Source organism: Vulpes vulpes, chromosome 8 (assembly GCF_048418805.1).
Source record: "Vulpes vulpes isolate BD-2025 chromosome 8, VulVul3, whole genome shotgun sequence".
Taxonomy (NCBI): domain Eukaryota; kingdom Metazoa; phylum Chordata; class Mammalia; order Carnivora; family Canidae; genus Vulpes; species Vulpes vulpes.
In genome coordinates, this window is record NC_132787.1 from 5,581,691 (window position 1) to 5,608,799 (window position 27,109).

Consider the following 27,109-nt stretch of genomic DNA (forward strand, 5'->3'; position numbering starts at 1 on the left):
TCTCTGGCCTCCCCTCACTCCCTCTGGGGGGCTGGCATCGATTCTACCCTCTTCTCTTTCCAGCTGACCTATGACTATCAGTTTGACTTTGAGGACGATCAGCACAAGATCCCCTGCCACTGTGGAGCCTGGAACTGTCGGAAATGGATGAACTAAGAAGCTTAGAGGCTACCAGGCAGGGGAGTCCCCCCACCCCCAACCTCTTCCCTGAAAGGGATGAGGGGGAAGAGAGGTAGCAGCCAGAGCCAGGACCCAGGGCTGGGGCTGCCGGCTGACCGGAGCCCCTGGAGCAGGAGGCTGGGGCAGAGGGCCCTAGGCCAAGCCCACCCTGGGCACCAGGGACAACCCTCTTCCCCGCCACCGGCCCCCAGGCTGGCATCTCTGCCCCCAGCTCCAGGAGGGGCCAGACAGAAGCAGCCATTGGGCATCTCAGGTTTGAGGGGGATATGGGCCGGGAACTACCCAGAAGCAACTGGGAGGCAGCAGGGAGGGGGGAGGAGGATGTGTGGCCGGGCCTCACAAGCCCTGCTGCTCCCACCGACCTCTCCGGCCCAACTCAAGGCTGCAAAGAGACTTGACTAAGCTTGACAATCCCAAAGGCCGGGTCCCACACCTGGCCCTGCCTGCCGGGTCCTGCCCCCACCCTCACTCCCATCCCCTTCCCTCTCAATCTGTCTCTGTCTCCCTCTTTTCCTCTGTGTTTCTGTCTCTCTATGGGTTGTGTTTCCTTGTTTCCACTCTGACAAATGCAACATGAACGGGAAAGAGGCGCCCAGCTGCCCAGGAGGGCAAGCCAGGCAAGCCGGGCAAGGAGACCCCGCACCCACACCTACCTCATTTAAGTGTTGGATTTTTTGCTGTTTTGAAATGTGAGACCCTCTCCAAGCCCCCTACTGCCCCGACCCTCTCTTCCGCCTCACTGCCCTCTTCTGAGTGGGTGGAAGGGGGGTAGGAAGAGGAAGAAAAACAACAACAAAAAATCCATCTTTGTTTTTAATTATGGGCATGGGATGGTGGTTGAGGCTAATGATGATGAAGATTGGGGATAACTGGCCCCTAGTTGCTCTAGGACTTCCTTCTCCATCTGGACATGGGGGCAGGAGGGGTGTGCTAAACCTAGGACCAGGATATCTCCCTCCTGTTTTCCCAACCCCATCATGAGCCCATTTGCCCTCCAGCCCCTGGATGGGGTGGGTGGGTGGTAGGGTGAGGGCTATCCCTGAGTGGCATGCCCATACCCAGTGAGGCAGGGTGTGGCCCGGAGCTCCCACTTTCCCTCAGTCACCAAACTGCTGCTGGTCTGGTGGGAAGGGGTGGTGATGTGGGGGTGGGGAGCTTAGTGTCAGCGCGGGGAGGGTGGGGGGTATTTATCTATTTATACATGGGATTGTACATAGTCTTGTGGGGAATGGGGGAGCCGGCTGGAGGTGAGAACCCTCCCCTCTCCCCCCACCCCCGGGGAGAGCAAATGTAAAACTACTAATTTTTGTGCTTTATATATTCTATATAAATATATCTATTTTCTTTTTACAAAACCAGTTTATAAATGGTAGGGGGGTGTGGGGCGGACACATGGAGCTCCCCTTGTGGGGGGGCCCCCTCCATTACCCAACCTACCGCCCTTTTCCTCACCCCCTCCTCCCCACCCCCTGGCTGTGACTGCTGTAAGGTGGGGGTATAGAGGCTGGGCAATTCTCACCCCCGTTGTATAGTTGGACTATGTTATAACGCACAAAAGTGAGCTGGCCCCAGGGGGAGCCAGAGGGTGATGGGTTCCCTGCCTCCCTTTCCTTCCCCTTTCTGCCCAAGCTTGTGCTGCAGTTGAACCTCTTCCTGGGGGGGTAGGGGTAGGTCGGGGGTGGGTGAGGCCCCAGACCCCTCTCGAGTAGGGAGCGTGGGGATGAAGATGAAGCTTATATGCAGTTCTCTCCTAGGGGCTGTGGGCAAAGGGCATTTTGTAATTAATATTTTCAAGAATCAAATGTCTGGAGTGTAGGGGTGGGCTTGGTGGCGGTGGATGGGCGGGCCTGCTGGAGGGGGAGCAAGGTCGCTGTTGTGATTTTAGGTTTTTTGTTTTGTTTTGTTTTTGAATTTGGGGGGTTGCGGATTGATGGGGGTAGGGAGATTTTTTTTTTTTAAGCTGCTTCCTCAACTGTTTCAAGCTGCAAATGTTTAAGAGAATAACACCCCCCCACCCCCACAGAAACCGCTGTCATTAAATCAGACAGTGGGGAGACTGGGCTGCTGCCCCCAAAGCCATTGGATATTCCTTTTCCAAGAGCAAAAGGTCTAGGCTACAGGGAGGGGGAGATTGGCTCCTGTGAGCCAGGCTCTGGTTGGGGCTTGGGCCCTGGGATTGGGAAAAGGGGATGGGGCAGACTTTGTAAGCATATGCTAGGTATCCGATAGTCCTGTAGAATTTAGTGAAGAAACCTTATACAGTTTTTAATTTTTATATAAACTAACTCAGACCCAAGCTACAAGGTTGGAATTTTGGTTGTTGGTTTTTTTTTTTTTTTTTTTTTAAAGTACCCCGCCTGTATAATTGCATCTGAATTCCCTCCTCCTCCCCCCCCCCGCCCCCTCCCCCCGTGTTTGTATTTTGGGTTGGTTTACACTTGCACATATTCAATTTTCAGTTTTTCCCTTTTACAGTCTTCTCCCCTCACCTCCAGGACCCTCCCCCCTTTTTAAAAAATAAATCGCTGACAAGTGTGAATCCCGTGAAGACTTTATTTTGTGTTGTGTGTATCCTGTACAGCAAGGTTGGTCCTTCGTAACAACGGATGAAATGATTCCCTTTTTTAAAGCGCCCTCTCTCCCTCCACCCCCGGCGCCCTGTCCTTGGCATGTTTTGTATCGGCGATCATTCTGAACTGTACATAATTTATGTTGCAAGAGGCAAAGGGCAAGTTTTGGATTTTGCTTCTTCCAAGTTTGTTTTTAAACGACAAATAAAAAAAGAACATTTTAAATACAAGCGGCTCCGTCCAGTCACCCTCGCCGTCGGCGGATCCCTAAGGTCCGAGGGGACCCGGGGAGGGCGGTTACTCACGCCAGGCCAGGCCGGAAGAGCGAAGTCCCCGCCTTCCGCCCTTGGCCGGCGTGTGCGTGACGTAGGCGGAAGTGGTGTCGCGGTACCGGATGCGGGGCGGGGCCTGCGCTCCCCCACCCCCCGCCCCTCCCGCGCGGCTCCCGGAGAGCTTCCTAAAGCGAGCGAACCCTGTCAGCGCCTCTTGAAATGGAGACGGTGAGGAGCGCGGGAGGGCGGCGGGGGGCGCTGTGGAGCCCGAGACCACCGTTAGGGGCCTGGAGGCTGGGCGGGGGCCGGCGCTGCTGCCCAGTGAAGGGGAAGCCGGCGTCTGTCCCAGCCCGTGACGCTGCCCCTTCGCGCCTTCGCCGGGCGCATCTCCGAGGGCTGGGCCGCGCGGTGCCTGCCTCGCGTCCGCGGGCCCCCCCGGCCGGAGCCGGCGGGGACTCCTTCCTCTCCGTTGGCAACCCGAGCACAGCCTGGCGGCCTCGGGCCCCCTCTCCCCCCAGCACCGCAGGCCTTCAGAGCTTTGGCAGAGAGAGCGGGGTTGTGACCAGGCTTTCCCGGGGGGCTTCCGAGGGGCTCCGGCGGACACGACCCCCACTGGCCCCGGGTGGCCAGCGCCGTGGCTGGCAGGCGGGAGAGGAGGAGGACTTCGATACTGCTTCAGGGTGTCGAGCGAAGTCACCCCACCCCGCCTTAATAAGACCGCAAAGTGGGCTTTCCCCGGAGGAAGGACTCTTTCGGTGCTAGAGGCCGCGGAGGCCTGGGCAAGTTTAGGTTATGCCCTGCCCTGCGATCTTGAGTCCTTCTTGGCCAGCAGGCTTTGACCGATTGCGGCAGGTCCCGGTCAGCCTCCCAGAGATGCTGCAGGTAGCCTGCTACTATGTTTGGATCCCCCCTCACTCTCAGGAGCCCTTTGCAAGCACCCTGGAACCCTATATCCTCTGTCCGGCAGAGTGGCTCCTCCGCGTCTTGGTTTTTAATCATGTTACTGGCAGGCTCCTCTTTCTCTGGGCCAGTCTCATGCCCATAGCAATTCCTTTACCACACCCTTTCTCTGCCTGCAGAGCGGTCATGTCCCTCAACTTATAAAGGAGAAAACAGACGGAAGTGGCAAAGTGACTTGCAGCTGGTCACCCAGGCAAGGGGGTCAGCTCTCACAGACGAAGAGAATTTTGAACAAGAATAAAAGGTCTGGGGCACCAGGCTGGCTCAGTCAGTAGAGCGTGTGACTCTTGATCTCAGGGTGGCAAGTTCTGACCCCATACTGGGCATAGAGCCTACCTAAAAATAATCATAATGATGATAAGTGAAGAATAAAAGGTCTGATCCTGTTAAATTCAAAATAACATTATCAATTCGTATTTTACTTACTCATAAAATGTATGAGTAAGGTTTACAAAACACTTTCATATAGGTTTCTCTCATTTAGCACTCATGCTTTATGTATTAGGTTCTTGGGATAGAAATTGCTTTTTTTTTTTTTTTAAGATTTTATTTATTCATGAGAGACACACAGAGAGAGAGAGAGAGAGAGAGGCAGAGACACAGGCAGAGGGAGAAGCAGGCTCCATGCAGGAAGCCCGATGTGGGACTCGACCCCAGGACTCTGGGATCACGCCCTGAGCCAAAGGCAGACGCTCAACCACTGAGCCACCCAGGTGTCCCTAGAAATTGTTTTAAAAAAGAAGAAAAGTCTTGCTTTGGAAATGCTCAGCCTGTCTGGAGTGGGGGTGAGGGCATGGCAATGACAGCTGTTACCAAAGGTAGACTGTAATAAATGCTATCATCAAGATGCAAACACAGAACTGTGGAAGCATAGGGGAGGGAGAAATTGTTACAAACCCAGGAAAGGGCATTGCAGGTTGAGAGAACAGTGTAAGCACAAGCATAGAAATCGGGGTGTGTAGAGACTAATTGGGGGTGAGCCAGTGGCGTGATGTCGCTGGAGCTTTGGATTTTGTTTGCAGTGAGAGAAAAGACTGGAAAAGTAGGCTGAGGTCAGGTTGAAGGTATTCCATACCACACTAAGTTTGAGCTTTGTTTTGTAATAAAGGGAACCACGGAGGCTCCATATGCCAGGCAGCAAGTGTGCTTTACGAATGTTCTTAAAATGTTCTTAAATGTTCTCATTTGCTCCTGCAAATGGGTGGAACTACTTCAGAAAGTAGTGGGCTCCTAGTTGCTGGAGATAACTTTTACAAACCTGAGATGCTTAAAAACTTGGAGACAACATGAAAGATGAAAAGGAGATATATTTAGGGCAGGAAGACCCAATTTAGAGAATGTTGTAGAAGTGACAGGTCAAAGCCTAAGTTAAAAGTATGAAAGTGGAGGATCCCTGGGTGGCTCAGCGGTTTAGCGCCTGCCTTTGGCCCAGAGCGCGATCCTGGACTCCCGGGATCGAGTCTGGCGTCAGGCTCCCGGCACGGAGCCTGCTTCTCCCTCCTCCTGTGTCGCTGCCTCTCTCTCTCTCTCTATCATAAATAAATAAATAAATCTTAAAAAAAAAAAAAAAACTATGAAAGTGGAAAGGAGAGACATGGATTTGAGACATTTCTAACATATCAGCTTAGTTAACAGATGTTAAAAGACAAATTTAGGTTATGCCCTGCCCTGCGATTCCAAGCAGACATATTGGCATAGCTCATTCTTGGAGGCACCTCTAAGGAGAACAATGCAAAAAAAAAAAAGGGAACCCGAGTAAGACTAATAGGATGAAAGGACAGATGCTGTTTTGTATTGAAGCATCTGAAGAGTCTTCATGACATCTGTGGTTGTCCAGCAAACAATTAGAAATGTGGATCAATGGGCGCCTGGATGGCACAGTCAGTGAAGCATCCAGCTTGACTCGATTACAGCTCAGGTCATAAACTCAGGGTTGTGAGATCGAGCCCTACGTCCACTCTGTGCTTGGTGCCAAGTCTGCTTGAGTTTTTCTCTCCCTCTCCCCCAAGTGTGCTTGCGCTCTCTCTCAAACAAACAAATAAATAAATAAATCTTTAAAAAAATACGGATCACAAGTTCAGAAGAAACTGTGAATCCATGTGTCAGGTCTAGTCTGTGTCTCTATAATAATATTTTGTACTCATGCATTACAGTGGTACTTTCTCAGGTTTCCTATGTTATTAAAAGCAGGGAGAAGTGAACATAATTATGCTCCTGTGTGGAAAAATAGGCAGAAAGGTAAAGTCATATTCAGTTGTGCCTGACTCTTGTGTAGGTTTTTGTATCTTTAGCTGTACATCACTTTTCTCTCTTTAACTTAAACCTAAGTCTCTCTGTTCACAGGAGTGTTCATTGTTGTCATTATCATTTTGAGAGTTAAAAAACAAAACAGGGCAGCCCCGGTAGCTGTACATCACCTTTCTCTCTGTAACTTAAACCTAGGTCTCTCTGTTCACAGGAGTGTTCATTGTTGTCATTATCATTTTGAGAGTTAAAAAACAAAACAGGGCAGCCCCGGTGGCCCAGCGGTTTAGCGCCGCCTTCAGCCCGGGGTGTGATCCTGGAGACCTGGGATTTTTTTTTTTTTTAATTTTATTTATTTATGATAGTCATACAGAGAGAAAGAGAGAGAGGCAGAGACACAGGCAGAGGGAGAAGCAGGCTCCATGCACTGGGAGCCTGATGTGGGATTCGATCCTGGGTCTCCAGGATCGCGCCCTGGGCCAAAGGCAGGCGCCAAACCGCTGCGCCACCCAGGGATCCCGAGACCTGGGATTGAGTCCCACATCGGGCTCCCTGCATGGACCCTGGTTCTCCCTCTGCCTGTGTCTCTGCCTCTCTCTCTCTTTCTGTGCCTCTCATGAATAAATAAAATAAAATCTTAAAAAAAATTAAAAACAAAACAATTGATATTTATGTGCAGAACCCCATGCTAGAAGGTATGGGTGATAGAAAGAAATATAAAATAGTTCTAGTCTTTCAGGAATTTAAAACCTGTTTGGATAGATAATGAACAAAAAAAAAACCAAAACTGTAGCACAGTGCTCTATGTAAGTATTACACGACAGGTACAAATAAACAGCTACACAAGTAGCTGTTTCCATGTCTTTGTATAGATCTTTGTGAGACTGTGTTATCCCCATGTGTGTATCTTTACCACTGAATAGCCCTCTCTACCCCACTTATAAGTGATGAGGCTGTTGTTCCGATAGCTTTGCCAAAATGCCAGGCCAAGCTGATAGTCTTATGCAGCCCAGAGAGAAGAGAGGGAGATTATTCCCTTTCTCTCCTACCACCGCCCTGGCCCATTAGGGGAGGGAAATTTAGGGCTGTCCTGCCAACTTGACCCTGTTTACCACCATCCTACCAGGTTCAAGCCAAGGCCTTTAACTTCATGTTACACCATAGTAGCTATGTAGGTGATGTATGACTTTAACTTAGTTTTGGTATGTTACCCAGAACAAAGGAGGCCAAAACTGTTGATTCCAGTGGATTAAAATTATTGCCCCTCCTGGATTCCTAGATAACAATGAAATTTCCAAGTGTTCCCACTTGAGGGAGCCCAGTGATAGTTCTGAAAGTTTCTCTGTATTCAGAGCACTCTAATGTCAGACTGTTATGGTCAAAGAAACTTGGAAAACTAGGAGCCTTTGACTTAAAAGGATGCTAAGAGGAGTCAGGTTCCCAGTTTCAGAACACTTACTGTCCTCACCCACCCCTCAGTCATTCAAGCTTTAACTCTGTGACAGTCAGCTGCTGGGATCCTCCCCAGATATAGTCCTGTCTCTGTCTTTCTCTCTTTTTTAGAGAGAGAAAGTGTGTGTGCGTGCATGAAGGTGGGGTGGTGAGGGAGGGAATCTTAAGCAGGTTCTATGCCCAGCATAGAGCCTGATGTGGGGCTCAGTCTCATGACTCTGAGATCATGACCTGAGCTGAAATCAGGAGTCAGATGGTTAACCCATTGAGCTACCCAGGCACCCCTAATATGGTCCTCTCTTAAAGGGGTATGTCTGTGATTCTAGTGTTGACAAGTAGGTTTAGTATTTGGGGGAAAACAGTATTGTCTCTCTGGCTTCCATGTTTTTATAAAGTAGATCTGTGAGAACCTTGTGGGTTCTCAGGTTTTCTAGTCTCAGCTTTTAAGATCTAATGTTTTATTAGGCAGTGTAATATATAAGGACATAGGCTTTGGAACCACACAGATATGTGTTCAAATTCCTGTTCTACCCCTTACCCGCCATGTGACCTTGGGCAGGCCGTTTAATATTTCTTGAACTTCGGTCTCCTAATCTGTGAAAATAAGGCTAATAATAGTGTTTACCTCAGGGTTCTTATGATTAAATGAGATACTATTTTAAGAGGGCCTTATGGTGCTTTAAATGAAGTCATTAGTTCACCAGCCCTTCTGTTCATGCTAGGCTAAAATGGATGGAGCGTAGGATAGGCTGAATCTTTGTTCCTCTTGTCTCTCCAGGTCACTTCTTCAGATAGCTCCTCAGCTTTGGAAAATGAGCATCCTCAAGGTAAGTTTACTGAAGAAAGGAAACCTGCTCTAAAAGCAATAGTCCAATCCTAACTTGTCCTCAGCAATGCTTTTGAATCTCTCTCAGAATTTTTCTCAGGATGCCCCTGGGAAAATTCAAAACTGGGCCAGATAATGTGTCAAACCATAAAATCAGGAATAATAATTTGGCAGGATCATCCAGGAATAAGTTTGGGCAGGGTGGGAGTGATTAATACATTCAGTTACCAAACCATTTAAGGGAAAATTTTTTTTTAAGGGAAATTTTTGAGGAAAAACTTCCATAGGCAACTCTGGGCTGGCTAACCATGTATCAGTGGTGCCTGGTATTTTCTGATTATCCCAGAAACAGTGCCACTAGGATTTTATCATCCAGTGAGCTCATTTAAGCCACTGAGTATACACAAGAAATGATAGAAAGGCTTTGAAAGCCCTTAAAAGTAATCTAGAAATAGAGGTACTAAACCCTAAAATCCAGGGCATAGAAAAAGGCAATTGTAGCACCTGCCCAAATAACTGGTTAGAAAGGAATGGTCCAACCCTAGACTATCTAGAAAGAAGCAGAACTTACAGACACCACCTTTAAAGGATTTTACCCAGGAAAACTCCTGCGTCTTCTCAGGACATATTTATGGCATTAGGAGTACACACTTTCTTAGAGAATTGAAATATGGGCTGAGATCTTAGGACATATTATCAAGGGTCTCTGAGTTCTCCAAAACAATTTTTAAATGTTGTTTTCACTTTGTTGGTATCCTAAAAAGTTAATATAGTCATATTTGAGTTATCTGGGTGATATTCATAATTGAGTACTGCCACATGATATCAGTGCCTATTTTATGTTTCTGAGTACATTTGTAGTAGCTCCAAGGCAAGGAGCAAGCAGTGCTGTAGGCTGCATAGTACTATAGATTTCATCACATCTAAAAGGAGATAGCCACTATCCAAGTCTTGTTAATTGTCTCTCTTCCGAAATTCCAGCCTAGTTTGGTCAGATCTGATTTTGAAAGAAATTGAGAATTTGGATTTTTGCGTAAATTTCCAGATTTTTACAACTGGAGAACTGGTTTAAATTATTTTTAAAATACTGAGAAAGCCAAATCAAAGATGTTTATAATTCTGTGGCCTAAAATGATAGTATTTAACTATCAGCGTTGCATGTCTTAGATCGGCATCCAACGGCATGTTCTCTTGGGAACTCCTTAGCCTAGCCACCTTGGGCAAGGCAGGGAAGTTCACGGATCAGGGACACTTGGAACACTGGAGTCCTACAGAGGCCAGCAGCACCAGGCCACAAGAGCTTTCCCTTGAAAAACAATAGTGGGCTTTAGTTAAAGATGATGGATTGAATATATGCATCTACTTTTGTTTCTTCACAAAAAACCACTCAACACACCAAAAGAATTTTTTTAAAAGGTACAAACCCAGCAGAATAGAGAGAATAAGAGAGGAGACAATAGCAATTAGAAGCTGGAAAACGGACCCAAGAGTGGTAAATCATTTAGTAGACCCGAGAAAACTGAATTACAAGCTAGCAGTGAGGAAAGCCAAAAGAAGCACTGAAGATCAAAGAAGCAGTTGGATTCAGAGACTCCTACTCCACTGAGTGCAGCTAGGAAACTCCCCCTCCCAACTTTGGCAGACTGGAGGTCTGGAGAGGGGCTCCGGCCCAGTTGAGGGCTGAAGTACTATACTAAACATGGGAGCATGAAGTGAACTACACTGGATGCCGAGATCCCAGTCCTTTCCCCCAGTCTAATTTCCAGAATGCTGACAGAAAAGACTTCACCCTCCAACCGCAAAATTGAATAAATAATCCTCTCCAGAATCCCCTTGAAGGGAAAGCTCTAAAAATATAACTATTGAATGTTCCTCATCTGAACATCTCATAGTAACCATGACTCACATATAAACCTGGGCTGCCAATCAGCTTTAAAGACTGCACTCTTAGAATATGGTTTGAATATTCCTTTAAGCCCAGGATTACCAGACATCTAAAGAGAACCTCTAAAAGAAAAAGAGGGGCAGCCCGGGTGGCTCAGTGGTTTAGCACCGCCTTCCGCCCAGGGCCTGGTCCTGGAGATCCTGGATTGAGTCCCACGTTGGGCTCCCTGCATGGGGCCTGCTTATCGCTCTGCCTGTGTCTCTGTCTCTCTGTCTCTCTCTTCTCTCATGAATAAATAAATAAAATCTTTTAAAAAATAAATAAATAAAAGAAGAAATTTAAAAAGTGATCCAAATTGCCCCCTCTCAAAAGAAACAAAGAGGGGGGAAAAAGCAACAGAAGGGAAAAATCAATGCATAAAGAAGAAAACTTTAGAAATTAACATTAAGGGGTGCCTGGGTGGCTCAGTCGGTTAAGCATCTGCCTTTGGCTCCAGTCAGGATTTCTGGGTCCCCAGATCGAGCCCCACATCGGGCTCCTTGCTCTCCAGGGGAATCTCCCTCTCCCTCTTACTCTCCCTCTGTGGTTGCCCTCTCTCTCTCTGTCTCTCAGATGAATATATTGTTTTAAATATCTGTTTTAAAAAATTTAAAAATCTTTAAAGGATTAACATTAATATATACTCAGATAAAGAACCTATTTTCACTGTGCAACAAATACAGGATGTCATTTTTTTTTAAGATTTTATTTATTTATTCATGAGAGACACAGAGAGTAGAGAGAGAGACAGAGAGAGACAGGCAGAAGGAGAAGCAGGCTCCATGCAAGGAGCCCAACATGGGACTCGATCCCAGGTCTCCAAGATCACGCCCTGGGCTGAAGGTGGCGCTAAACCACTGTGCCACCTGGGCTCCCCACAGGATGTCGTTTTTTTAAATGAATTTTCAGAAAACAAAGAGGAACTCTGGGACATTAAAAAAGCATAGCAAAAATTTTAAACTAAGTAGAAAGTTTGGAAAATTAAGTTGAGGAAGACTCTGAAAAAGTAGAATTAAAAATCAAAGAAGTAAAAAAAAAAAATCAAAGAAGTAGGGTGCCTGGGTGCCTAGTCGGTTAAGCATTCAACTCTTGATTTCAGCTCAGGTCAGGATCTCAGGTCATGAGATGGAGCCCCACACTGGGCTCTGCATTAGGTATGAAGCCTACTTAAGATTCTCTCTTCCTCTCCCTCTGCCCTCTGCCCCTCCTGCCCCTTCAAAAAAAAGGGGGGGGGTGCCTGACTGGCTCAGTTGGTGAACTGCGTGATTCTTGATCTTAGGGGTTATGGACTTAAGCCCCATGTTGAGTGTAGAGATTATTAAAAAAAATAAAATCTTCATAGAAACCCACAAAATCAAAGAAGTGAAAAAAGAAAAAGAAGCATAACTAGGAGAGATAAGATATTTTAACAATAACAACAACTGGGATCCCTGGGTGGCGCAGTGGTTTGGCGCCTGCCTTTGGCCCAGGGCGCGATCCTGGAGACCCGGGATCGAATCCCACATCAGGCTCCCGGTGCATGGAGCCTGCTTCTCCCTCTGCCTGTGTCTCTGCTTCTCTTTCTCTCACTGTGTGCCTATCATAAATAAATAAAATTAAAAAAATAACAACAACAAAAACAACTCACCAAACAAAACAAAAACAACCTTAAAGGGTCAGTCTAGGAAGTCTGGTACCTAAATAATAGGAATTACAGAAAGAGAAAAAGAACAAACCAGGGGGAAGGAAATGATCAAGGAAATAATTCAAAAACATTTCCTGGAATTAAAGGACATTAGTTTTCATATTGAAAAGACTTATTAAGGGGCACCTGGGTGGCTCAGTGGTTGAACCTCTGCCTTTGGCTCAGGGTCATGATCCTCAGGTTCTGGGATTGAGTCCCACATCAGGCTCCCCGGAGGGAAGTCTGCAACTCCCTCCGCCTATGTTCCTGCCTTTCTCTCTGTGTCTCTCATGAATAAATAAATAAAATCTTAAAAAAAGAAAAAAAGAAAGAAAAGACTTACTGAGTATTTAGCACAGTGGATGAAAGCACAATCCAAAGCACAATCATCATAGATTTCAAAGCACTGGAAATGAAGAGAAGATCCTAAGTTTCCAAAGAGAAAAAAAAAAGTTGCAATAAAAGAATCAGAATTATGGGGCATCTGGGTGGCTCAGTTGGTTAATAAGCATGTGCCTTCCACGCAGGTCATGATCTCAGAGTCCTACTCAGTGGAGGAGTCTGCGTGTCCCTCTTACTCCCCCCTCTGTGGTTGCCTTCTTTCTTTCTCTCTCCTCCCTGCCTCTCTCAAACAAATCTTAAAAAAAAAGAATCAGAATTACCTTGGACTCTCAACACACCAGAAACTAAGAGGTGATGGGGCAGTGCCCTCAACATTCTGCAGGAAAATAAATTCAAACCTAGAATTCTATATCCAGCCAAATTCTACATCAAAGATGAGGGTAAAATAAAGATATCTGCCAGCTGCAAGTCTCAAAAAATTTACCTCCCATGCACCGTTTCTCAAGAAGCTACAGGAAGATCTATACAATCAAAACAAGGAAGTAATCACAGAAGAAGAAGGAGAAGGAAGGAAGGAAGGAAGGAAGGAAGGAAGGAAGGAAGGAGAAAGAAAGAGAGAAAGAAAGAGAAAGAAAGAAAAAGAAAGAAAGAAAGAAAGAAAGAAAGAAAGAAAGAAAGAAAGAAAGAAAGAAAAAATAAAAGAAAAAAGAAAGAAAAAGTACAGGAAACAGGAGTAGGAGTAACAATACAAGAGAGACATCAAAGGGACCTCTGGAGGGTGAAGAAGGAAGATCTCAGGAGGACAGCTGTGCACACCAGCAAACCAGCCTACATTTGAGCAGGTCAGAAGACTCCCAAAAGACTTCTTTGGATGGTTTAAATTGATAGACTATCTAAGTGCTTCTGAATTTCTTGAAAGGAGATTTAAACAACTGGTGAAGAGTTTGGGATTGAATTAGTTATAAAAACAAAAAAGACGGTTATTAACTCCAGGGAAGACAAAGTTGTGAAAGAAAGGGGGGAAAAGGTCAAGAGTTTATGATTGGTCTTAGCTCCAAATAATGAATATTCAGTCAAAATTATTTAAATACTAATGTAACCATCATTATAGTTTAACTTCTAGAAGAATGGGGAAATGGGAGGTGCATGTTTGTGTTGGGATCCTGGTAGGAAGGAAAACTAAAAATTCTCATATTCTTTGGATGATAATAGATAATGCCCCAAGGTAGAAAAATTTTTTAAAAAACAGCAATATAAGGTTATTTATAGACATAGAAATAAGTGCCAAAATAATCAGCCAAAAGAGGTCCCATCTCAGGGGAGGGTTAGTACAATAGGTACCAGGGACTGCAGTTTTTCTTATCAAAATTTGTAGAACTGGTTGACTTTTTATTTTTTAATTAAAAAAATTTTTTTTCTGCTTGACTTTTTAAATTATATACCTGTATTACTGGCAAAAAATTAAAAATTAAAAACTGGCATAGAATTTAAGATCATGAACTTTGGAAGCAGGTCTCTAAGTCTTTCTTGTCACTTACTAATGGTGTGACCTTGAGCAGTTTATTTATCTACTTCCTGTTTTCTCATCTGAAAAATGAGGACAATATTTGCTTTAAAGATTTGTTGTAAGGATTAAATGTGATATTTTTAAAGTCCACATAGCATAGTATATAGCACATTCAGGTTATTATTTTCTGGGTTGGTTGCTTCTCCAAATTAGAGCAAGCAATTAAAATCAGAGGATAGAAAGTAAAACACAGCTAGGTTCTTTCATTTGTCTAGAGTAGGTGGGATGATTTTTGATTCAGAGGGTCATCCCAAGATGGATTCTCAGGGTGTTTAGGGCCAGGTTAATTGAGCACTGGGCTCCAACTGAGTGGTGATCTGAAATGGCCCATTTTGGACCATGACTTTTTCATCTGCAGATCTTAGAAGAGCTTTAAGAAGCTTACTTGAATTTTAAGAAGCTTAATTATCTTAATTGAGAAAAGAGAACAAGTGAAAATGTGCTTAAATCCATGAAAAGGAAATTTGAGTTAAAGATGAGAAAAAACTTTTAGATTAGAACAGGATAATGAAAGATATTAATAGATTTTTCTGTTTTAGTAACTATCTTTTGCCTAAAGGAGCCAGTAGATAGAGTCCTATCTGGATATGGAGGTTGGATGAAATAGTTTCTGAGGGGCTTATCTAGATTTTCTGGGAATAATAGGAGCAAATCAGAAAACGGGCCTTACAAAAAATCAGGTTCTAAATATTTGAACAACTACACTTTTATTTTCTGCCTCTTTTGATTGTGAGTCGTTGCATGGAAGGAAGCTTCTAACTATCCCACCCTGTGCAGAGACCCCAGAATCCAACAATAGTGTGTATACTTCCTTCATGAAGTCTCATCGCTGCTATGACCTGATTCCCACAAGCTCCAAATTGGTTGTATTTGATACTTCCCTGCAGGTGGGTGAAATCCTCTTCTCCCATCCCCCTTCCTAGGAGCCTCTGGTTCAAAAACTCTCATCCTATCTCATCCCAAGGGTAATATCCTTGTCCTCATATGGGTTTAGTCTCATGTTTTCCCCAACATACCCAGCCCCTCTTCTTTTAAAGTCTTGCACCCTGTGAATTTTCCTTTGTGATGATTACTCTTTTGGCTACAGGTGAAGAAAGCTTTCTTTGCTTTGGTGACTAATGGTGTACGAGCTGCCCCTTTGTGGGATAGTAAGAAGCAAAGTTTTGTGGGTAGGCAAAAGTTTCTGGAACACAGTATTACTGGCATCACGTGTGGGCAGGGAGAGAAGCTTTGAGCAGTGCTGAGGGATCTTGTCTTGGCTTCTAGGCATGCTGACCATCACCGATTTCATCAATATCCTGCATCGTTATTATAAATCAGCCTTGGTAAGACACCGTAGCCCAACGACCAAAAACTACTTTGCCCATCCAAAGTCCCTCATTCTTAGTTCTTTTCTTCTAAGCAGACTGTGAGGGGTTACTGAAGCAGAGAGATGAAGGCTCAAGTTCTGTGCTTCTGCTTCCAGGTACAGATCTATGAGCTGGAAGAACACAAAATAGAAACTTGGAGAGGTATGTTGACAATGGGTTGCGGGTCGTAAAAGGAAAAAGAAACGGAGAGTTTCCTAGGAAATGGTTTTCCATAGCGGTATTTTGTGAACCTCCCTTTTCCCTTCAGAGGTGTACCTACAAGACTCCTTCAAACCACTTGTCTGCATTTCTCCTAATGCCAGGTGAGTTCCAGCTGCCTGTTCATCCAGAAGGGGGAGAGCCTTGGCACCAGCAAAGCTAAAGCCCAAACACCCAGAGATCCAGGGGCAGAAGAGAGACAAGGCTCTCCTTCCAAACACACACACGCGCACTCTGACACACTCTGTAGGTGTGGTTTGAACACTGCTCCCTTCTCCCAACCACCAGTTTTCCCTACTTACAGATACATTCCAAGAAGCTCTTTAGCCAGCTCAGGCTCAGCACTGTGGGCCTTATCATTATCCCCCACCTTCCCACAGCTTGTTTGATGCTGTCTCTTCATTAATCCGAAACAAGATCCACAGGCTGCCAGTTATTGACCCGGAATCGGGCAACACCTTGTACATCCTCACCCACAAGCGCATCCTCAAGTTCCTCAAATTGTTTGTAAGTGTCCTCAGCGTGGTTTTTACTACTACTTCTTCTTCTTCTTTTTTTTTTTTTAAAGAGAAACAGAGAGCAGGGGTATGAGGGGCAGATGGAAAGGGAGAGAGAAAATCTTAAGCATGTTCCACACCCAGCGCAGAGCCTGATGCAGGGCTCAATCTCATGACCTGGGCTGAAATCAAGAGTTGGATGCTTAACTGGCTGAGCCACCCAGGCACCGCTAGTTTTTACTTCTTATATACTGGGTTGGAGGGGTGTCCAAGGATGATGTGGGGGGTCTTGAAGATCAAGCTGATGGTTCTCTCCTCAGATCACTGAGTTCCCCAAGCCAGAGTTCATGTCTAAGTCTCTGGAAGAATTACAGATTGGCACCTATGCCAACATTGCTATGGTCCGTACCACCACTCCTGTCTACGTGGCTCTGGGCATCTTTGTACAACACCGAGTCTCAGCACTGCCAGTAGTAGATGAGAAAGGTGAGAGATTGCACAGAAAGAGAGGGAGGGCTCCAGGGAAGCCAGGGTGGTTCTGGGAAAATCTGCTGTCCCTCAGCTCAGCCCGGAGGGCGATGCTACAGGCAAGGGGAGCCTCTGATGCCAGACCCTCCTTGCTGAGCTGCCTCTGCCCCCCTAGGGCGCGTGGTGGACATCTACTCCAAGTTTGATGTTATCGTGAGTGAATTCGGAGGGCCTGGGAGGGAGGGAAAGGGGTGGGCTGTTGAATGTGGAGAGGGAGAAGAGAGTCTCTTCTAATTGGAAAAGGAATTGAACTAGTTGGGTGTGGCTTGTGGGCATGGCTAACAACTGCCCTAAATCCCTCTGGTGCAACTGGGTGGGCTCAGGGTTTGGGGGCTGGCTCCTTTGCTTCCCTGCAAGCACCTTCCTCTCTCTCCCCAGAATCTGGCAGCAGAAAAGACCTACAACAACCTAGATGTGTCTGTGACCAAAGCCCTGCAACATAGATCACATTACTTTGAGGGTGTCCTCAAGTGCTACCTGCATGAGACTCTGGAGACCATCATCAACAGGCTGGTGGAAGCAGAGGTAGGGAGGCCAGTGACCCAGAAGGAGCTAGGGAGAGCAGCTTTGAGTGTGGGATTTGGCACAGAGGGTGGGGGTTGAAGGACTCCTCCTAACTGAGGCCGTCACTAAACATCCCTTTTCTCCCTTGTTGCTCCACACAGGTTCACCGACTTGTAGTAGTAGATGAGAATGATGTGGTCAAGGGGATTGTATCACTGTCTGACATCCTGCAGGCCCTGGTGCTCACAGGAGGAGAGAAGCTCTGAGCTGGGGAAGGGGTCAGGCAGCACAAGGGGATATGCCCCCACTCACTGCCTGACCAAAGTTCTAGGAATCACAGATGAACCCTTGAAAAAATTGTGACTCTGTTCCCTGCTTGGGAGCTGGGGAGGGTGTGGGGGGAGGAAGGAGAATGGATTTTTAGCAGTCCTTATCCTCACACATACAGCCTAGCCCAGCCTAGCCCCTGCCATCGTCGTTGTCTTAGACGTAGCCCCCTTTCTGGGTGAATGATGGGCCGTGTGCCCCTCAGGCAAATTCTGATCTCTAAGAGATCCCCAGACCTCACCCAGTCTTTGCCTCTATCTCTGCCCCTGACTCCACCCTAAGATAACAGCACAACAAAACTCTTCCTAAAGATATTTTTATTCATCCTGTTTCATGCTGTATGGAGGAGGCTGAGTCCATTTAGTGACATTTCTTCCCATAATGGGAGTGGGGAGGATTGCGGGGAGGAGGGCCTTTGGATTCTTGTGCTGTGTGCATATGAAGGCAGATGGGGGTTAGGTGGAGGAGGAGGGCAGAGTGATTAGCTGAGGTTATTGCTTTTCATGGCAAACCTAATTAAAATGACAGGAACCTCTTCATGGTATTGCAGTGTTTGATTCTTGTAGTTAACAGACACTACTGCTCCAACCGTCCTACTTCCTATGGCTTCTTCAACTCACTACTAACAACAGGAATAGTGGCACATACATTTACCCACACATATATGTAAAACTGTGTCAGGCACCATTCCCGGTGCTTTATGCATATTAATTAGTTCTCAGAACCATAGTAGATATGATTCCAGTTTTACAGATTAAAAAACAAAACAAAACTAAGGGACAGAGAGGCTAAGTAACCAGCTCAACATCACACAGCTAGTAAAATGTAGAGCTAGGATTTGTGCCCAGAGTCTGGCCCCAGACTCCTGCTCTTTACCACTAACACTAGACTTACTGCCTTTCCATTTCTCCATTCATGACTGTTTCCTAACCTGTTCCCTGCAGTTCTCTTTATTACTCACTTTCCCCTCTGCCTGAACCGTAGCTGGGACCCCAGGAGAATCTCCTAACAGCATTAGGTCTCCAGAGAATAGAGAGACTGAGGGTCTCCCTTAGGCAGAGAGACATGCCACGGCCATCAGCTTTTCTTCATCAGGGAAGGTTTGACTCTGTTTGAATTTTGCTGAGCCGGCACTGTCTTTGAACCTACAAAATGGCTCACCATTCTTCCAAGGTGAGAATGAGCTGGGGGCTGAGGGAGCAGACTCTACCTGTGCTGAAACCAAATAAGCCAAAACAGGTCAACACCAAACACCATAAGGACCACTAGACTGTTGGGCCTGAGCCAAATTTTGGGTACCATTTCACCACTGACTTGCAGGTTTAATACCATTTCCTGTCCAAGACCAGAAGCAATCTCAGAGTACCTCCTTGCCCCTCCCCACACTATACGAAGAACTCTGGTGAACCCTGCCCTACCATACCGGTTCCTCCAAAGTAGGCTTCCTCATGGCGCATGGAGAAACATTTCAAGGCAGCTGTCAGGGCTGCCATCCTGGCTTTGGAGAAAGACCCTGCTTCTGCATTCACCTCTCCACAGCTCACAGCACGTTCTCAGACTTGGGGGAGGGAGGCTTCCAAGTTAATAGAATTAGGGTATGTTTATGTGTGTGGGGGTGAGCGCATGGTGGAAAGGACAGATGTCTCCTTATGTCACATTCCATCATGGAGAATTTGTCTAGGGAGGAGGCAAGGGCTTTAAAAAGCCCTAGGACTCTGGTGGGACCTGGGTAGAAGGAAGCACCTTCAAGCAAAGAGCCACCAGAGTGCAGCTGGTAGGTGTGTAAAGCGGGGGGAGGGGGGTTATCAAATGGATGGAGTAGGGGCTGTTTGGGTTATCTCTAAATCTCTAAAGGTCCATATTAGGGAGCAGGGGGCCTGGGTTTGGTTGCTCTGGTTCTCATTAAGTCAGTCTCTTACTAACAACAACCCTTCTGGCCCCACCTTCTTAAAAGGAAGGGCCTGTACCCAAAGGGCTGCATGATCTTTTGCCTCTCCCATTCTCCCCTAAAACCTAATCAGTCAGTCTCAGAATCTGAGAATGGAGCAGAAGGAAAGACAAGGAACAAAATTAAGGAGTCTCATAGCCTATTCTTACCTGTTCCTCTCAGAAGAGGCAAATTATCCCTTTTCTTCAGGAACCATTGCCATACACACTCTTCTCCCACCTCTCTGCACCCCTCCCCTCCACTGGAGCTGCTGCCATGGTTGCCAGGCATGGTTGCTAAGTCTCTGCATGGAAGGGTTGGCGTGGGCTGTGCTGCCACTAACATTACCATGGTGAATCAGGGGACACCTGGTATAGGCTTGGGGGGGGGGGATCACGTGGATGTAAGCAACACCCCCTGCCCCTGGGACAGAATGAGCGTAAAAGGTGAGCATCTTGAGCACCACTTCAGGTGGGGGGGCTAAGTGAGCTAGGCATTGTTGTAGTGGTGGTGATGGGGAGCTCCACACTGGGAAATCGGGGCCACTTTTAGCATTTCAGTTGCTAGGGGACTGGTTTTGCCAAGGGAACACACCATTCCTCCTCCATCCCTTCTGAAAGGGTGCAAATGCATAAGTACCTTAGTCTGTCCTCCATAAGGCTGAGCAGAGCTGTGTGGGCACAGAACAGTATGACCCCCAAATCCTGGCTTTTGGATTGCGGGAGAGAGCCTGCTGCGAGGAGAGGGCTCCATGGGTGCCCAAGGACAAACAGCTAGCATAGGAACTTGGGACAGTTTGGATGGCCAAGACAGACTCCTGTGTCCGACCAGCAGCGCTGGGCTGCAACACTGAGAGGGTAAGGAGTTAAGGGTGTGGGGGTCACCCTTTCTGAGCTTGGGGGAGGCAGCTCTCCCCCAGAGCCACATAAAAGCTGTGTGAAAGCCACCGCCTCCTCCCTCCACCGCATGGAAGCTGGTTACTCATCTCTCTGCACCCGAACAGCCACTGCCGCTAAAAATAGACCCCCTGCACCCCAACCCCATGGAAACCAGCAGAGAGTGGCAGGCAGAGACCTTGAGTTCCATTCCCCTCACCTCCCTGTCGGGGAAACTGAAGTCCGAGGCAGGAAGTCGGTGGCAGAACCCTGGTGGTGGGGCACCCCGACCAGCAGAAGAGCTAAGGGTTAAAACGGCAGGTTGGAGCAACGGGGGTGGGGGAAGGGCACCGTCAGCTTGGCAAGAATAAGAGGTCCCCTGCCCACTGGCGCAGGTCCCAACAGGCTTGGGGGCCATGAGCGGTGGGAAGGGGCGCCCAATCCCGGGCCCCAGGGGGCGGCCGTGCACATGGGGGAGGTAGCAGCGCGGTGCCGTCCGCGCCGCACCGTGTCACATGCGCGCGCACACACACACAGACAGGCACACACGTGTGCCGGGGTATATATAGTCCCCAGTCTCTGGGCCCGTCGCTCTGCAGTGGGCGCCGGCTCCTCGGGCTGGGAGGGGGCTCTCGGGGCGGGTGGGAGGGTGGGGGGCCGGGGTGGGGTGGGGCAGGATGCTGGATGGCCAGCTATTCTCCGAGGGGCCCGACAGCCCCCGGGAGCCCCAGGATGAGGAGTCTGGCAGCTGCCTCTGGGTGCAGAAATCCAAGCTGCTGGTGATCGAAGTGAAGACTATTTCCTGTCATTATAGTCGCCGCGCCCCTCCTCGACAGCCCATGGACTTCCAAGCCAGCCACTGGGCCCGCGGGCCCCAGAGCCGCACGTGAGTGAAGGAGGGGTGACGGGAAGAGAGTGGTGGGGCGGGGAGTGGGGTCCGGACCTCCCCGCAGGCACCAGCCAGTGCTGCTGGACCCCGTTCTCTCTCCCACGCCTCCCCCTACCCCATCCCGAGGGCTGGGGCCTGACTCTTCCCCGCATTGTTTGGGGGGGCAGGAGTGGGTGTGAGAAAGGGCAGGAGGTGAGATGGGGCAGACGCTGTTAAAGTGTGCATGGAGAGATGGCGCGGAGTCCGGCTTCGACTTCAGCCCTAACGTATACGCACGTGCACACACGCACACACTCACACACACCCCTCCACATGGCTGCCCCAAGTGGTCTCCAGTGCTCCCAGCTCCCCGGACCTCGGCTCCCTTCCCCCACAAACTGCTCACCTGGGTTCCTGCTCATTGTCCCAGGTGTGGGCCGCGCCCGGGATCCCCTGAGCCGCCGCCCCGCCGTCCCTGGGCCTCCAGGGTGCTGCAGGAGGCGACCAACTGGCGGGCGGGGCCCCCGGCCGAGGCCCGAGCCCGGGAGCAAGAGAAAAGGAAAGCAGCGTCGCAGGAGCGGGAGGCCAAGGAGACCGAGCGAAAAAGGCGCAAGGCTGGTGGGGCCCGAAGGAGCCCCCCCGGTCGGCCCCGCCCGGAACCTCGGAGCGGCCCTCGGGTGGCCCAGCCAGTAGGGCCCCCAGCTCCTTCTCGACCCGAGCGCCTGGGGCCGGCGGGGCGACCGCCCCGTCCATCCGCGCAGCCGCAGAGCGACCCAGGGGCGGCGTGGGCGGGGCCCTGGGGAGGGAGGCGGCCAGGGCCCCCCAGCTACGAGGCTCACCTGCTGCTGAGAGGCGCAGCCGGGACTGCCCTGCGACGACGCTGGGACCGCCCGCCACCCTACGTGGCTCCACCTTCTTACGAAGGCCCCCACAGGACCTTGGGGTCTAAGCGAGGCCCCGAGCCCCCCCAGGCGCCGGCCCCCGCCGCCTCTGCTCCGACTCCGGCCAGGACAGAGGGAGGGTGCGCCAAGAAGAGGCTGGATCCTCGGATCTACCGGGACGTCCTCGGGGCTTGGGGGCTCCGGCAGGGGCGGGGTCTCCTGGGGGGATCCCCGGGCTGTGGAACGGCCGCGCGGAGGCCGGAGGCCGGCAAGGGCGCCGCCGAGAGAAGCCTGGGGCCGGCGGCCGCTGGCCTGAGTGGTGGTAGCGACGGCCGACCCCAAGCCAGAGCTGCCGGGAGCCCGAGCGCCCAGACGGCTCCTGCGGGGTCGGCCCCCGCCGCGCGCAGCCCCCCGCGGCCCGCCCCCAGGGCCAGGCCCCGTCTCAAGGGCTCGGAGGAAGGGAAAGAAAACAGGGAACAGAGCTGGCTCCCCAAATGCTGGGTTCCCTCCCGTAGGAAGCAGCCGCCCCGACAGAGCCAGACCCTCCCCAGACCCTGGGCTCCAGGGGGCACGGGCTGGAGCGAATCCCCGGGTCTCAGAGCGGGGGCAGGACCCTCCGAGGGTGGGAAGGGGACCCGCCGCGCCCACACCCTGCCCCGCAGCGCCCGCGGCCCCGCGCGCGGAGAAGGCGTCTTTGTCATTGACGCCACGTGCGTGGTGATCCGGTCGCAGTATGTTCCGACCCCTCGAACCCAGCACGTACGGCTCGTGCCCGCCGGGGTGCCGCGCGCCGCGGGGGATGCCCCCAGTCCACCGGGGCCCAGCCAGGAGGAGGGCGAGGGAGCCGCGGCCCTGCCCTCGCCTTGCCAAAATCTGCTCCCGAGCAGTCGCGCGTCACACCAGCTCGGTGGGGGGCGCGGGTTCGAAGCCGAGGGCGGGAAGCCGGCGGACTCCTCCTTGGAGGAGCGCGCCTCCCGCATCTTGGGGCTCCCGGTGGGCGAAGTGAACCTCCGGGACGCCCCCGCGCAGCCGGGTAGCCCGGAGCGCTCGGCCCTGGGCCCGGCGGCCTCGGGAGGCGCGGCCCCCGCCGAGGGCCCGGAGGGAGTGGCGGCGGCCCCCCGGCGCGCGGGCCGGGGCTGGGCGCGGACCCCGGGGCCGTACGCGGGGGCCCTGCGGGAAGCCGTGTCCCGCATCCGCCGCCACACCGCCCCGGACTCGGACTCGGACGAAGCTGCGGAGCTCAGCGTCCAGAGCGGCTCCTCCGATGGAAGCGACACAGAAGCCTCGGGCGCCTCCTGGCGAAAGGAGCCGCCCCGGCCCGGCGATGGCGGGAAGACCGCTGAGCTGAGCGACAGTATCCGAGATATCCTAGATGTCATCAGCCGAACCGAGGAGGCCCTCTTCGGGCCGAGGGACACTAAGGGGATCCCACAGGGAAACAGGGAGCGGCAGTGACAGGCCCTTTCTTGTATTTGTGTTCCCCACCTTTCCATCCTTGGGGCCACCGGTCCTCTTTCTTCCTCGCTTCCTTGTAACCCTTACACCATAGTCATTCCCATTCTTGGAATAGAAGCCGCCCAAATGAAAGGAAAGGGAGCATATGCCAGTCCATGATTTATTTCTCTTTTCTTGTGTCTTCTTTTCTTTCTTCCTTTCTTTTTCAGGAGAGTGAGGATGAGCAGTAGACTTTAATGCCCGTCCATTCAGGGCACTGGGGTAAGGTCTTCAGCAGAGGCCGGTGCACTAGGCGTGGAGCGGAGCAGAGTGGCCTCCCCGGGTTGAGGCAGGAGGGCCGTGATGGTGTAGTCATAGGGCAACTTTAGGGCAGGGTCTTGGGCCTGGAAGGAGATAGGCTTCTGACTCAGGTGACCAGGTGACATAGAGGCCTCTTCTTGGCAGAAGAGGAAGGGATCCAGAGGCAACCAGCAAAACCAGGAAGAGGGCTCACTTTGGTGTTAAAAGTCTTGGGTTCCGATCCCAATGCTGACCCTGACTTGCTGGGTGACCTTAGGCAAGTCACTTCCCTCCTCCAGGCCTCCTAGTATGTAGGGAGGGTTAAGTTCATCCCTGATGTTTTAGATCCTTGGCGGAGGCTCTCATCTCACTCTCTCCTCCACAGGCCAAGAAAGAAAATTAGGAATAAGTGAACAGACTCTGAGGGTCCCTCAGATGGCTTCACTGTCACCTGCACTCATTCTCAGTATTCAAGAGACTGTCCAGGGTTTGCAGAAGATCTGAGCAAGTGGGTAAGGGCTTCTATCCCAATCTCTTTAGGTTTAGGTGAGGGCTCCTCGAGGCAGAGCAGGATGGTGGCCTTGTCACTGTCCCTGGCCTGTGGTGGTCCAAGCTGGGGAGGGAAGGCAGCCAGTGAATCAGCTTGGGACCTCCATGGCCTTCCTCCTTTCCCTCCTCCCCAGTGTTCCTTAGTGATCCTCTGAATCGTTACCACGATTTCCCACCCCGGTGGTATCACTCATCTGAAAGAACCCCGAGAATTTCTTGCATCTCTGCCTCTTCCAGAAACCTTGGCCAGGGAAGGAAGGCGGAGATTGAGCCCCCAAAGCCTGTAGGGGTGGGATGTGATACTCGCTGTAGCCACTACGGGGCGCGCGCAGGTCGCGGATTTCCCCGGTAGCTCCTTCCCGAGTCCCCCCTACCCGGGCACCGCTAGTTAACCAGATACCCAGTTACTGCGCGCGGGTCCCCCGCCTTGCCACCTGCTGCCGTGCGAGGTCGGGGGCAGGCCTCTGGCCTCCTGGACCTCTGCAGCGCGCGGAGCCCCTCTTCGTACTCACCCACGCCACCCGGCTTGGGACCCGGACGCTGGAGTCTCTCTTTCTCTCCGGATCTTGGACAGTTCTGTCTCTATTTACTAGCCATGTGAATTTGGCCAAATCACTTCACCTCCCTGAGCCTCAGTTTCCTCATCTGTCAAATGGGGGTTTATAAACACCTACCTCGCAGGGTTGTTGTGAGGATTTTATGCGATAATGTATGTAAAGCGCCTTGTACAGTGCCTGGCACACAGTAGGCGCTCAATAAATCTAAGCTTCCCTTTGTCCAACCCTGGCATCTTTTTCCTCTCGCCGACCCTCTCCCTCCCCCCAGGGCTCCGCTGTCCCCACCCCGCCCGGGATGGGGCTGGGGGGGGGGGAACTCACTTCTCTGATGGAAACTCCCAGCTCACTCTGTCACCCCCAGTCGGTCTCTTCCTTCTTTGCCCCCCACCCCACCCCCGCTGGCTCTTCCCACTGCCCCGGCGCACTCCCCCCACCCCGCATTCCGGGCAAGGGCTGAGTCAGCCTGGGTAAATTTAGCCGCCAGTCGGCGGGGGCTTCGCCCAGACTCAGTCGCCAGGCCCCGCCTCTGCCCCCATCCCTAGGAGTCACTGCAGCTCTGGCTCAGCGTCCAGCCCCGATCTCAAGCCACTTAGGAGTTTGGTCTTCAGGTATCTCAGTGTCACTCCCTCCCCGCCCCCGAGAGACCAGGCGGGTCAGGACCGGGGTAGGAGAGCAGGGCAGTTTGGGAGGTCGCTGGGCTGGCCCCTGCACTGGAGCAGGGTGACCTTGGTTCATTGTGTGTGTGTGGGGGGGGGGGGGTCTCTTTGGACGTCTGAACCTGAGGGGAGAGCACTGATCAGAATTACCCTGGAGAGTCCATCCCAGAACCTGCCCAATGTCGGGTTTCAAGTTAGCTCTTCCTGGAGGGAGGAGGTCAGAGACCAAAGTTCCCTGAGATCTGTCTTTTGCTTGCAAGTCTAACTGTGACCGTTATAACTACTGAGCATTTATTGAACCCTGAAGAGGAAGCAGGCATCTGGCTGGGGTCCAAGAAAGAGATGAGTGAGGCCTGCCTGCAGTGGGGTGAAAACGAAAACACACACAGGGATGCCCGGGTGGCTCAGTGGTTGAGCCTCTGCCTTTGGCTCAGGGCGGGATCCCCACATCGGGCTCCCCGCAGGGAGCCTGCTTCTCCCTCTGCCTATGTCTCTGCCTCTATGTGTCTCTCATGAATAAATAAAATCTTTAAAAGGAAAGAAAGAAAAAGAAAGAAAGAAAGAAAGAAAGAAAGAAAGAAAGAAAGAAAGAAAGAAAAAGAAAGAACACGCATAATGCCAAGAGTGAGCAGCCAGCAGTATTATAAGGAGTCAAGCAAGGCAGACTGTATAGATTTTACGAGATCAGGAAATGCACCATGAAGGAGGTGGCATCTGCAATAGAATTTGGGGAAAGGAGTTCCAAGTAGAGGGAAGAGCCAAAATAGAGGTATGGATGTGGGGAGACAGGGTATGTGTAGGAAATTGCCAAACGGTCTGGTGAGACAGGAGTTGAGGGCACATTGGGAGGAGTTGTGGAAGATAAAGGCAGGAGTGAAACCCGGGGGCAGGCTGGGGTGAGCCCAGCCCCCAAAGGAGCGTGTGCCTCGGGCCTCTGGGCTTGGGAAGAGAATGGACTTCAGGCCAGGAGGGAGACTGAGGAAGGCCAGGGCAGTGCTGAGAGCATCTGCCGGGACTTCGCTCCTGCCCGGGGGCTCCAGGCTTGGGGCTGGTAGACGGGGTGAGCCGGTGGGACAGCAGAGGGGCCGGCCCTTGAAGGTAGACTCCACCGCACTGCCAAAGCCTCTTTGAGGCTGAATACACAGGAGGTCAGTCTCTAAGAGCTCGCCCACACTCCTGCCATTATCGGAGAAATAGGGTCGCGTTGTGTTTGCAGCATGGACTCCGGGGCCTGGCAGCAGGGTGGAGATCTTGCTCTGCCTCACACTAGCTGTGTGACCTCCGGGAAGTTACTCAATCTCTCTGTGTCCCGGTGTCCTCAGAGGATGGGTTTGGTTTTTTTTAAGATTTTATTTATTTATTCATGAGAGACACACAGAGAGAGAAAGAGAGAGAGAGAGGCAGAGACACAGGCAGAGGGAGAAGCAGGCTCCATGCAGGGAGCCCGACATGGGACTCGATCCTGGGACTCGATCTTGGGACTCCAGGATCATGCCCTGGGCCGAAGGCAGGCACTAAACCGCTGAGCCACCCAGGGATCCCCTGGGATGGGGTTTTTAATAATGCTTTTCTTCTTCTTTTTTAAAGATTTTATTTATTTGTTCATGAGAGACAGAGAGAGGCAGAGACAGGCAGGAG

At 50.6% G+C, this 27,109-nt stretch overlaps 3 protein-coding genes across 9 annotated transcripts in view; all 3 read left to right on the forward strand.

The window, feature by feature from the left end:
• The window catches only part of KMT2D (lysine methyltransferase 2D), a 39,224-nt gene extending 36,244 nt beyond the window's left edge, over positions 1-2,980 (forward strand). For all 6 annotated transcript variants that reach the window (XM_072765387.1, XM_072765390.1, XM_072765391.1 and 3 more), the window contains exon 55: positions 64-2,980. In XM_072765387.1, the coding sequence (XP_072621488.1) occupies positions 64-156 (93 nt within the window). In that variant the 3' untranslated portion in view covers positions 157-2,980. The remainder of the gene's footprint in view (positions 1-63) is intronic.
• A 118-nt stretch (positions 2,981-3,098) lies between these two features.
• Positions 3,099-17,968, forward strand: PRKAG1 (protein kinase AMP-activated non-catalytic subunit gamma 1). 2 transcript variants are annotated; one of them, XM_026000238.2, is made up of 12 exons: positions 3,099-3,250; positions 8,457-8,505; positions 14,778-14,887; positions 15,088-15,169; positions 15,267-15,325; positions 15,466-15,511; positions 15,618-15,672; positions 15,949-16,075; positions 16,386-16,551; positions 16,709-16,746; positions 16,972-17,118; positions 17,259-17,968. In XM_026000238.2, the coding sequence occupies exons 1-12, from the start codon at positions 3,242-3,244 to the stop codon at positions 17,361-17,363; spliced, it is 993 nt and encodes a 330-aa protein (XP_025856023.1). In that variant the 5' UTR covers positions 3,099-3,241; the 3' UTR covers positions 17,364-17,968. The 2 variants fall into 2 exon arrangements, with proteins under 2 accessions (XP_025856023.1, XP_025856022.2); XM_026000237.2 differs by having other exon boundaries at positions 3,172-3,250; positions 14,735-14,887.
• Positions 17,969-20,892: 2,924 nt separating this feature from the next.
• Positions 20,893-25,039, forward strand: DDN (dendrin). The gene is made up of 2 exons (XM_072765393.1): positions 20,893-21,112; positions 21,525-25,039. The coding sequence occupies exons 1-2, from the start codon at positions 20,904-20,906 to the stop codon at positions 23,428-23,430; spliced, it is 2,115 nt and encodes a 704-aa protein (XP_072621494.1). The 5' UTR covers positions 20,893-20,903; the 3' UTR covers positions 23,431-25,039.
• The last annotated feature ends 2,070 nt before the right edge of the window (positions 25,040-27,109 follow it).